General features: G+C 37.4%; 1 protein-coding gene across 2 annotated transcripts in view; it reads right to left on the reverse strand.

Moving 5' to 3' along the window:
• The window catches only part of fstl4 (follistatin-like 4), a 175,073-nt gene that overhangs the window by 155,679 nt on the left and 6,112 nt on the right, over positions 1 to 13,282 (reverse strand). For both annotated transcript variants that reach the window (XM_088012203.1, XM_014993863.2), the window contains exon 3: positions 10,607 to 10,640. In XM_088012203.1, the coding sequence (XP_087868329.1) occupies positions 10,607 to 10,640 (34 nt within the window). The remainder of the gene's footprint in view (positions 1 to 10,606; positions 10,641 to 13,282) is intronic.

Genomic DNA, 13,282 nt, shown 5'->3' on the forward strand with positions numbered 1-13,282 from the left:
TTTCTGTTTTTCCTTTAACCAATGACACCCTAATTCATTCGCTGCCCTATTTCACGGACCCGGAGCGCCGGCGCTGATGCACTCAGGGTGAAGAGCCTCTCCTCCGGGCCCAGCTGTCGTCAACACACCTGGAAGTCTGCTCCGCTATAACACTTTCTATTTGCACAAATTGCTCCATTTGTGTTTAAACATGACAGGCAATTCCCAAAAATGACTGGAGGCCGTGTCTCATCTCCAGGGGAACAGAGACATGAGGGATAAATGAGATCGTCTCTTCATTGCTTTTTGTTAAGAGAAATTTTAATTTTACACTCTAAAAACTGCATGAAAAACATCTGAAACCACTGCTTTGTTTTAAATGTTTTCAACTGAGGGCATCGAATTATGAGCACAGTTTCATTAATAGCATGTGCTGGACTACAATCAGAGTTAACCAATTACATTTACTAGAGTAGACGTTTTACCAAACATTTTTTGTTACTTTTGAGTAACTTCTTGGACAGCTACTTTTTACTTTTACTTGAGTAAAAATACATTAAAGTATTGCTACTCTCTGCCCTCCTCCAGCTAGATGAGCTTGTTTTAAATCAATAATTGTTTAAAGTTGAGGAAAATGTATTTGTTCCATTGGCAGATTATTCATAGAATGTGAACAATGTCATGTTATAAGTGAATTTATCTGCTAATGGAACTAGGACTGGGTTGCTAGGTAACGGGCTGGGCTGGGCTGGGCTTGGCTGAGGTTGCTAGGCAACGGGCTGGACTGGGCTTTGCTGAGGTTGCTAGGTAACGGGCTGGACTGGGCTTTGCTGAGGTTGCTAGGTAATGGGCTGGACTGGGCTTTGCTGAGGTTGCTAGGTAACGGGCTGGACTGGGCTTTGCTGAGGTTGCTAGGTAACGGGCTGGGCTGGGCTGGGCTGAGGTTGCTAGGTAACGGCACAATTCTTTGGTTGTGAAACAATCTGCCAGTGCAACAAGATGTTTTTCATCAATATTAAGGAATTATTTACTTTTAAAAAAGCTCTTATATGTTGCTGAAAAGTCACTTGTAAGTTTGTTTTTCGTGTTTCAGTGAACTCAGATATTTGCACTAGGAACTAGACAAAAAAACGCTTTGCAAGATTTTGTGTTTTTGCAGGGCATTAAGCTGAGAACCTACTCCATATAACTGGTACCAACAGAGTTAAAAACAATAAAGAAGCAACTTGTGGGCATCGTTGTTTTATAACTGAGCAGCAGAACTAAACTGGAGGATTAAATCATTCAACTGTAAGCAGAAGAAAAACAGGTGAGAATCGGATGAACCAATCGCTTCAGAGATGTTTGATACAAACTATTTCACAAAGCAATTCAGGTCCAACAGAGGGAGAGAGTTACAGGAACGCGTGAGGCAGCTGTGATTAAATTTGCAACAGAACATGAACAAGAAGATAGCAGCTTGTGGTGTTTAAATCCAGCCTACATGCTTCTGTTAGCACAGAGTCTGTTTGGGGTGTGGGGGGACGGATTCAATCGAAACTGGAATTTCACCACCCAAAAAAAAAGTAAAAGTTAGATTTACTTTTCAGGCAAGCGCTTAAACTTTTAAAATGAAAGAGAAGAAAACAACAGAAAACATGATTCAAGACGATCAACCGCTTGAGGTGGCGATGTGTTGAAACAACCGGCAGTCACGACAGGAAATATAATAAACAGCAACAAGAGAGTAAAACCGCCTCGTCTCAAACCGAGCCTGAGGCGAAAGGCTAACAATGTGAACAACTGGGCACCGCAGACAGACTGGAGTTCACTAAACGCTGCGCAGTGGGAGCATGAGCAGAATAACGTTTCAGCACATCATGCAATCAAAAACAGAGGATCGTTAAACCTATCTGATCAGTTTTATTTATGCATTAAAATTTATCTGTTTATGACATAAAATACACAGTTCTCACTCAAATTGGTCTAAATTTTCATTGTCAGGGAGCCAAAAGGCAATGAGGGAAATATGGTCAGATTCAATAAATTATAATGTGTTACACTGAGGCTCATGTGGTTTGGAAAAAACAACTCATGTAGAAATGGATAGCATTTTGCAAAATAATCAAGTCTTTCTCCCAGATCATTGCAGGAATACTTACAATAACTTCAAACCACTTTCATTAGCAATAAATACTTGGATTACAAACAAACTGTAGAAAGTTACTGTTACTAAAGTTACTAAGATTTAATCAGATCTACAGCTTCCTAAACTCTCAAAATCATCATCATCCAGCTACTTCCTGTCGTCTTCTTCGGAGTTTCCGCGTGTAGTAACATCCAGCTGTTGATCATGTGACTCACGCGATGTAAAAAAAAGTGCTTCAGTAGCAATTTCGCAAAATAAATCAAAAGAGAAAAATAATAAATCATGAAAATGGAAATTATTTAGGCTTTTTACTTATGAGATTAATTGATTTATTGTTAATTTCAAAACTGCCAAGTTTAAAAAATTAAATAAAAGCTGGTTTGTGTGGAGAAGAGTCGGCTGTCCAGTAAAAATACGTGGATAGACGATGTTCTAATTATTATTTACTTAACATTTTCCATTGAAAGAAACTGGTGTCATTCCTGAACTGCAGCTGTGGGCCACAGATTAACAGCCCAAGGGAAACCAACGTTTTTAACCTTGGTGATGCAATATGACAAATATGTGACATTTCCTACACTTATCTCAATAAATTTGTGCGACTGCAGCTAAATTACCTTGATGCTCCTCATAGATGGTAACGTTTGGAGAATCTGCAGGTAATTCTCAAACTGCATATTTAATTTTCCAACACACCCTGAAAGGCAGAATCCTGGCAACCCCACACACGTCTGCTGCCAAACCTGGACAAAGGTAATTGCTTGTCATATTTAGGGAAATTACGTGGGAAACACGAGCGCCTCATTAAAACGCTCTTTGGATTCCATACCAGTCGGTTTGATTCATGTTGTTCTCGCTCTGTCCTGACAGGCGCTGCCGCTGTGATCACCATGTTGATTTCTCACACTCACCACTTTATTGTTGCATCATTTATTTCATCCCGGATCCTACAGTCACTTCAGGGCGCTGCGTTTGGATGAACGTCTTCATTTAAATACAAAAAATAATCAATTTGTCACCAATAGCACGTCGAGAACTATTCGAGAGAATCAACACAAAATACTGAATAACAAAAGTTAACATCCTGTGGTAAACTTTTGTGCTGTACTGCTTTTTATTCTTTTTAAATTTGTAACTAGATATGTTCATTTTAAATAAAAAAAACTATATTTATCATTATTATTCTCTTTTTTTGTTAATTTGTCTGTATTAAATTGCAATATCTCATATTTATGTTGATTGTATATTGATAACTAGCCTTTATCGCTAACTTTTAGATATCGTGATGTGAATCGTCTCTTTTGAGATAATAAATAAACACAAACATTTGCCATAAATCATGTGAAGGAGCCACTTTCAGCCAAAATTAATGCAGCTGAATGCCACATTTTTCAGATTTGCACTTGCAAAAACACGCATTTATTTTTGTCTATTTATAATAAAAAAAACAACCAAATCTATTTGATAGAAAACATGTTCACCTTTGCACCGTGTTTCTTTAGTATCTTCAAACTGAAAATGGCTGTGAATAGTTTCATTAATGTGAAAAATAAAGTCGATTTTAAATCACAGCCTGCATAGACTCAGGATTTCAGCCTAGTTGCACACCTATTGGACGTGTTAGTATTTTCTACAAGACACCAAACAAGTCAATATTTCTTGAAGAGCAGCATTAAATCCTCCATCAGAGCTCCAGAAAGTGGAAGAATCGATTGAAAAGCCATTTGATATGAAAGGATTTCATTCAGCGGGTCGCCTTTCTGTATGCAGATATAAATTCAGACTATAGATGCAGATGTTTGGACCTACAGACAGACAGAGGGAGCCGAGCGCACAGGCATATAATCTGAACTGAAAAGCAATCATTTTTGTTCTCAGCTCATAAAGCCGTCTGTGGTTGATGTGTAAAGCAGGAAAAATTTAAGGTAAGAAGAAAAGCTTTGCAGTGACGCCAAAGATCACAGCAGCTACTGCATCACTGAGGATTTGACCTCTGGATGAAAAGGTGACGAATAAAGGAGAGTGGAAGATAATTGGAATAATTAGAGGTAATTAGAATAATTTAAAAACAATTAAGCAGCATATCTGCTTAAGAACAGATTTTCTAACAGAAAATCATTAAAAAGTTACCTTGTGCTTCACATAAAAATATATAAAACTCAACTGGAGTATAACTATTCCATGATTGTATAAAACTGTCAATATGATGGAAATAATAGAACATTTCTGTGTAAATTATCCTTTTCTATTGGTCTTACATTATATTCTTACTTTATGAGAAAGAGAATTGGGAATTTTCATTATCTGTCAGACATCAAAAGACAACAGAAAAAAATCTTAAAACATCACAGCATTCATTGAAAGAAAAAGTCAACTGGACAATAAATCAATATTTTTCCTGATAGACACGTGATAAATACCAATAGATATAATAGAACATCAGAATATTCACCGAACTCTGACCCAGAACCGCAGAGCATTCTGGGAGATGTAGGCAGATGAAAGGCTTTGGCTAAGCTTGTAATCAAACTCACCCCCTCTTTGGTTGCCTAGCAACAACCTGCTGAGATTAAGATTTTACCATCCCGCCTCATAACTGATTTAAAAATAAAAAACGGAGTGAAAACTTTGAAGAATTTGAATGAATGTGTTCCAACAACATTTCATTTCCCTTTGAGATCAATAAAGTGTTTCTGAAATTAAAAACAGGAAAGGTCACGTCACGTTTGGCAGCTTTAATTCAATTCAAAATTCATATTTCAGACATTTTAGACATGCTAAATGAAGTGTGTTAGTCAACGGGCTGGGGATAACCCACGTCCTGCTGGTGTTAACGTGCTAATCGCTCTATAAGCTAGTGATAGCCCTTATGCTAACATTAGCCTTACAGCTAAAACAAGAATTTTAACTAATTTTTGATTTATTAGGAATATTTATCATACTGAATGACTAAGTCAATGTAAGTCACATGCAACCGATAGCACTTAAGCTAACCTTATCATTTCTGGCTAATTTTAACATACTGAATGTAGTAAGTGTGTCAGTCAAAATAATTAGGATTGTCTGAGTGCATGTTAGCTAAGCTTAGCATAGGTGCTAATTTTCAACAGAAGAATGCTATGTTCAGACAGCACCCGTTGAACATTCTTCAGAAATTTTAAAATATTTAAAACACAGAATTGACTGATATGAAACGCTTTCTTGACAAGAAAATGAGTTAAAAATTAAACTTTTTGTGGCTAAGCTGATCCTTGTTCTCATGTAGTTTTTCTCATGTCGGTGTATGAATGTGTCCATCTTTCCAGTGGTGCTGAATCTTTGTGAGCGTCCAGATTTATTTTGCTGCTGCTTGTAGCGTCAGATTAAGTGTTACAGAGAGAGCCGCTGTGGGTTCCTCCGACCCCTGGAGGAGCTGAACGTCCTCCTTTAGCCCATCATCAGGGTCGGCAGGCAAACTCAGAATGGAGTCTCCACTGTCACTACAGTGAAATCACCTTTTTGTCTTTGACTTTCACACTTTTGCTAATAATTATGATAACATAAAACATGTTCAGCCTGTGAACTGAATCAAATCTCAAGCCTGACCAGATTTATGTTCGAGTATTTATGCTCTCAGCTTCACCTGCAGGTAGTTTTGTTTTATCGAAGTGGATTTTATTTCAGTAATTTGATAATGTCCTCCATGACTCAATGAACCTTTTGCCTGATCATTTTTATTGCTTCACAGTTAAATCATATTTCAAACATTCCTGACATGAGCGAGGTAGTGAGGTACGATTTATGGGAGTGAAAAGTTCTGCTTGTGCGATCTAATCATTTAGTGCTCACACAAGACGCAGCAGCAGAAAATGTCATCATTTTTACATTTTCTGAATCAAATATCGATTCTTCCAAAAAGAAAAGCTTAATTTTAATTCCACTTAATTCCTTACAGTAAATTAAAAACTACACACAGCTGAAAACCTTTTAAAACTATATAAACAGATTTTAAACTACAAATGTTGAAATCAGAATCGCCTCCACCTGCAGAGGGCGCCATTTTGATTCTTTCTCAGAGGAGTTGAAAATTAAAATTGCTGAGAACCATGACCAGCTTAGACATTTTTAAACAATAAAAAGGCATAACTGTCATTTACTCAATAATTAATAACTTTATTTCTGTTACTTGTTTACTTTTGCTTCTAATAGTAAAATAACACTAAAACATTTTTCTAAAATTTTCTGCTGATGGTTTGTTTGAAGACTTCGGTCCATGTTTTTATTTTGGTTGTTTGTTGAAACTTTTCTATTTTTAATAAAGTTTAAGAAGTGCAATGATTTTTTATTATTTCAGACATCTTTACTGCTTCACAGTTCAATCATATTTCAGTCGTTTGTCATGAGCGAGGTAGAGGGACAGTTTATGGAAGTGGCAACAAACTCTTATTAACATTCAGCAACATGCTTCAGTCAGAAGCCTCTTCTGTTTTGTTGTAACACTGACTGCTACACATGATCTTCTCATCATCAACAATGACTCTCTGCAGATACTGTGAGCTGAAATGTTATTTATCCCAGAGGGAAATTGAAAGCATTTTTAACTGAATTGACTTTGTTTCATTCATTGAGTCATGTCTGTATAAACATAAAGTATATAAACGGAAGACGAGTGAATAAATCTGAATTAGTCTCTCTAAGAACAGTTACCTGTTGGCATCTGGCTCATCCATCAACACCAGCAGCTGAATTTATTTTATCACTAAAAACTTCCCCCACTTTGTGACAGGCCATTAATAATAGCTCACACTAAATATTAACGTTTTTTGTTCTACATGCCCTAGATTTACTCAAACATTTGTGTAAGTGTTCGCTGCAGCTCAGCAGGGGACTAAAAAAAAGGAAACCAAGTCAGGATCTCCTGACACCTGATAAATAACGTGCACTGAAATATTTTCTGTAAGGGTTTAATAATTTGAATTTTCCTGTCACTAGTCTCTTCATGTTTTAGAAGCAGTTTTACTGCAGAGGTGGGAAAAACGTCAACAGCATGCTGTGAATGAGATCATGATTTATACATCAAAACACTGATTATTAATCTTCTCTAATTGGACCAAAATCCAGCTCACTTTCCTCGTTTCTTTGTCACAATCTGGTCCAGTTTTTATTTCTTCTTTGCTCTTAGATTCTCCATCTCCACAGAGAAGCTGACAATGACTGAATAATTAAGGAGTCGACTTCAGATCCGTCTCATCCCTCCACTCCTCTCAGCTTCCTGCCCAGTCGTTTGCTGCTTATTACAGAGTCTCTCTGTCAACCTTGTCCCATCTAATTCTCACCCAATTACAATCTAAATGAACCACAGGCCTGCTTAACTTGCTTTGCCTCTTGCCATTGTTTAATTTGTGACGGTAACAAACTCCGATTAGGCCTCTGCAAAGGTTCATAAATTAAGCACTCAAGACCAAATTAATCTCCATTCCCTGGGAAGATAAATGAGGAATATTCAATTTTTCCACATGGATCCCACTGAAAAGAATAACACGAGGAGTAAATAATGTAAAAATGACAAGAAGTGACCTTTAAACCGCGAGCTAACCTTTATGCACAATCTCTGCAATACAGAAAGTTTCGACTAGAAATGGGGCGAGTTGATTAATGTCACCGTCTGACTGTGAGCCAGACATAAACATGCTGCTAACAACTCAAAGCATGGACAGAAACACATCATTTCTACGTTATGATAACTGGAACTTTTTCATTTCTGTGATTTTGTTTTCTGTCCAGTTTCTGCATCTATTTGTACCTTCTAGTGTAAAAAATGTGGTTTTATTTCTAACTACTTTGGTTGATAAGTGCTAATTATGGGTCATATTTAAAAAAAAAAAGAGTTGAGAATTTTATGAGTATTTCTCTTCAGATAAATAAAATAGGTGGGAAAGGGAATCATGCTTATTCATATTTTTTATTTTTTTAATAAAAATCTAGAGATCTGTTTTATTTAAAGGACTGGCACAGTAAATTTTTTCTGACTTTGGGGAACAAGTTGAATTCCTGCTTTTAGTTTTTCACACCAAGTCTAAGCCGAGTTTCAGCTCCCAGAGGAACAAAAACACGTTTATTTTTATTTATTTTCATTTCTCAAAGGGTTTCGTCCACATTAATATTCAAGGCTCTTACAATAAATTTAATTTGGTTCATAAAGCCACTGATGATGGTTGACAAACTGTAATTTGTTTCTCCATTATCGGATTGAGTAGCGTACATTAGGATGATTGACAGTGCTAAGCCCCGCCTCCTGGCTCTGACTGTTTGTTTCTGGCCAATCAGAGGCAGTGATTCATTTTTGCAATAACAGAACTGCGAGGAAGAGGAAGAGTGCAACTTGTTTCTGACTCCTATTAAACTGACAGTTTTAACAAATATGTAAAAATATATACAGCTCTGTAAAAAATAAGAGACCACTTAAAATGATCAGTTCCTCTGATTTTACTTATTATCGGTAGGTTTAAGTAAAATGAACATTGCTCTTTTCTTCCATGATCTACTGACAACCTGTCTCTGAAATTTCAAACAAAATTTAGTATTTATCTGCAGAAAATGAGAAAAAATCTCAAATAAGAAAATAATTTAATATTAATTTAGAAACAACAACACTAATGTTTTACCTCAGGAAGCGTTCAGAATCCAGTATTTGCTGGAGTAACCAGGAGGTTTCCGTTTCCATACATAAATATATTCAAAATAATGCTACTTTATATCAAAGGGAACTTAAAACTGAAAATTGGTCAAATTCAGTGGGAGGATAACCAGACTATGATCAAAACAGCACAGGAATGATTAAAATATAAAAATAAACTTCCTCCGTACAGGAAGACCAAAATCTGGCAATAACTGTTGCAGTGCAGAGACGCTCCGTCTGTCCTGAACGATCCAACCTTGTGAAATGTTTTAAGATTAAGTGCCGTCCTCTCGGCAAACGGAGGTCGTTCAATACATCTGGGACACCAGTCACTGTGCAGCAACGATCCTGTTAAAAACCGTTTCAGTGTTTCATCAACAGTATAGAAATGAAAGCTTAGATTTTCTGGTCATTTCTCAGAATAAGATTAGAAATCTGATGGAAACTGGACAGATTTTTAGGCTTTTTTGTCACTTTTTAAACCATCAGCACCAATAAATATGGCTGACGTCGAGCTGACTGGCTACTCAGAGTAACGACTGAGATGATGATGGGCATGAATCACTGAAGCTGACGGCAGGAAAAAACTCAGAGAAACATCATTTTCCACGTCTGACAGGGACAAACAAACATCTGACAGCAAAATAATGAGTTACATGTCAGAGAGGGAGTCACTAAAAATGAGCTTAACATGCAGAAACACAAAATATCTGGTCTAGTCTCCAGTGGAAATATATTAGTACACTTAAAACAAGACAAAAATAATTCACAGGTAACTTTCCAGCAAGACATCAAAGCTAATTAAAAGTAAATTATTCCTTAATATTAATGATACTTATTTCACTGCAACATGCAGAAAACTTACAATAAGTTAAATAATCCACCAACAGAACAAGAACTTTTTCATCAATATAGAGGAATAATTTATTTAAAATAAACTCCTATATCTGCTGAAAAGTTACTTGTGACTTCGTTTCTTTGAATTTTGAAAAAACTAAGACGGGGTGTCCAAACTTTTTATCACATGGATCAAAATCATCCCATCATTTACATTCACAGACCAAGAAACTAAACAACCAAGATCGAGCAAATATTCCTCCAAGTTTATTTAGTTTTTATTTTAAGTTATTTTTATTATAGATTCAAAATGTAAAATGGATTTTGTTGTATCAAAACAGCTTCCATAACAGTTTCCACGTTATTTTGGACTCGACTGAACATTTCCAGTTATAAGAGCAGAATTTGGGTCACTTTCTCCCAAAATGTTTGCTAAATTTAGTCAAGTTTAGTAGATGAAATAAAAGCTGGTTTACGTGCAGCAGAGTCGGCTTTTCACTAAGTGGACAGACGAGGTTCTAATTATTATGAAAGCCGGGTTATGATCTGTGAATGTGAAAAACATTAGTATCATTCTTGAGCTGCAGCTGCAGGCCACAAAAACACAGCCCAAGTGCAACACAAGGCCCGTGGGCCACACTTTGGACACCCCTGAACTAAGACATCTGCACTAGACACTAGACTAAATGTTCTTGGGTTTTTGCAGAGGGTTTGTGTAAAGATCTCAATAGACTTCACACGTCGGTCTGTGGAGCAAAGTTACATCAGAAACCATTTCCAATAAATAAATCTCAGGGCGCCGGAGCAACAAGCAGGATTTCTCATGTTTTTCAGAGATATTTCATTATTAAAAGCCCATTTTATCAGAGCTATTTAGAGCAGAATTACTTTCTCGCTGCGTTTCCCAGTAATCAGAGGACAGAAGCACAGCAGAAGAAAAACCATATTGTGACGGTATATTCTGAAAAATGCTGTTTTGGTTTGAACACTGTAAGCGTACTCACATTGATCGATGCTCCCGTCTGCTTTCTCCTTCTCCTGCAAACAGAGAACACACACAGGATTGGTTATTACACGAGCTCAGAGGAGCGAGGGCAGCACAGCAGCCGCCTCGCTGCCACCTTCCACACGTTACTCTGCCTTTTCCTCTCCTCTGAAACAAACGGCACAAAGCAAGGGCAAACCGTGGAGGAGTAAAACAAAACGCTGGTGGGTGACAGCAGCAAAAACTCAATCACTAATTGGAAATACAAGTTGTCAACATATTGTTCAGGAATCTTTACTGAGATGTCAAACCGGGCGCGTCATTCAGACATCATGTTTCCAGACGGTGGCATGTCTGTCATTCATGGACGTTTAAAGATTTAAACCATTTTTTGGATGATGGAAGTTTTTTCTGCGCTGGCCTTTCAGTTTATCTGAGACCAAAGAGCAGAAAGGTGCATGCTGGTGCTGGTTCAGCAGATTACCTGCAAAAATACTCCTGAAGGTAAATGTAACTACTTACTACCCAACTCTGCACGTAGAATATGTCTGTAATATTTTAGCATACGAGACACTTTGATGCCTATTAGTGACCAATCAGTTGAGCTTCTTTAAGGATCTGAACAAACGTGTCATCTGGAGACGTTGCTCATTAGCATATGCAGGGAAAACAAGCCATCGACATGATATTTGAAAATAGAACGGCGCGCTCTGTCAGAGCATCGCCATGCAGAACAATCCGATACCTGGCAGCATTGAAGTGCAGTGACATTTTGCGTTCTTGTCCCTCAGCATGGATGCCAGCGGTAATGAGCCTCACTGATAAAAGCAGTGTGTGTGTGTGTGTGTGTGTGTGTGTGTGTGTGTGTGTGTGTGTGTGTGTGTGTGTGTGTGTGTGTGTGTGTGTGTCTGACGTCCAACCCCAGGAGACCTGGACTCCCACGGGGAACGCAGCGGTTGTCAAACCTTCTGCATCTCCATTCCTCTTCCCTCGCCGCCGATGCCATCTGTCTGTCTTAATTGCAGACATTCTTCCTCATGATGCCCAGATAAAACTGAGCGGTTTGATCAATTGATTAAAGATTTAAATCAAGCACAGGGGTGACAGCACGGCTCTGAGCTCCTTTCTAAAAATACAGTTTGCTCTGACAAACAAAAGCTGTTTTTGTCACTTTATTTTACACATTTAGACTTTAGCTGCTCACATGTAATTAGCAGTAACCTGATTTTCTTGCTGCTGCTGCTGCTTTCTGTGCTTGGATGAGTTTATGGCTCCCATCTGATTTAATCTGAGCAAATAGGACAAATCAGCAGGGTTTAAGGGAAAAAGGAGCCAGTTCCTTCTCCTGGAAATAGAGGTTGGCAGGTGTATTTTTAAATACAACTTTTGTTTTCCATCAAGTAAAAAGTGTTGCAGTCCTGACAGATGCAGAGTGAATAATTGGGAGTAGAGAAGATTCGGATCTTTTAACCTTTGTTGCCTCAGGCTGGCATCTTGACTTCAGGCGATACCGCAGACAGGAATTAGAGGAATACGTTAAATGAGGGCAACATCTTTATCATAATGTAGGCCAGGGGTGTCCAAAGTGAGGAGCCGGGGCCATTTGTGGGCCTTGGACTGATTTTGTATGGCCCCAAACTGCAATTCAAAAATTATACAAATTTGGCCCGTATGCAGAGGGAAACTGTTCATTTGTAATCAGGGTAAAAAAATGTTACCAACATACTTTTTTTACAGAGGAAAATGCAAAGTATTCATCTCTTTATAAGCAAGCTTTAAGAAAAGGTAAAAATGTTTATCCAGAGACACTGCTGCACCCAAATCAGCTTTTATTAAATTTGACTAAATATAGCAGGCATTTCCTGTTATTACTGAAAATAAATGTATTCAATGCAGTTCAAAAGAAGCTGAAAATCAGATGCTTTTCTCCTAAAACATGTAAAATCTGCTGCAGCGTTTCAGGGCCACAGCAGAAAAAACACCAGAACATTTCAAACAAGAAGGAAATCTGAAATGTTGAGTTCTTTCTAGAAAAAAAATGTTCTAGAAAAACATTTATATATTGATAGAAATTTTATACAAAAAACAACTTGGAAGTTTCTGAATTTCAAATGTCGGAAAAAAAAAACAAAAAAACAGAAAGTATTTCTAGAGAATTTCTGAGTTTTTGGTGGAAATTTCTCCTGTTTTGGCCCCAACAGACCATCGTAAAAAATCCCTGTCAGGTTTTGTATCTACTATAAATATCAGGCCACTTTACAGGATTGATTTTAGGTTTTGTGCAGAAACTAATCACTAAAAGTGGCATTTAAAATGTCAAAATGCATCTATGAAAATCAGCTGTGGATGGATGTTACATGTGGTGACGACTGGAATTCAAAATGACGTTCATAAAAATACTGAATTGCACTTTTATCAATATGGTAATCTATAAATGATCAGGAAATGGACACACATCCCATCACATCCTGGTTTATGCAGATTTTTATAACCAGGCACCAAAGTGATGAAATCAGATTTACTGTAACTTAATTTACAACATTTGGCAGTTTTAATAAAAAGTGTTGCGTTGATTCGACTCATATTCTGCTTCACACTGAGGAGAGTTTGCAAACACAAACCCAATAAGATGCTGGAGCTTCTAGATAAAAAATACCAGAAGCAAATCTCTGAGCATCCCTTTAAATCCCCCATG

This window comes from Poecilia mexicana, unplaced genomic scaffold (genome assembly GCF_051168715.1).
Source record: "Poecilia mexicana isolate PSO_F unplaced genomic scaffold, ASM5116871v1 scaffold_14, whole genome shotgun sequence".
Taxonomy (NCBI): domain Eukaryota; kingdom Metazoa; phylum Chordata; class Actinopteri; order Cyprinodontiformes; family Poeciliidae; genus Poecilia; species Poecilia mexicana.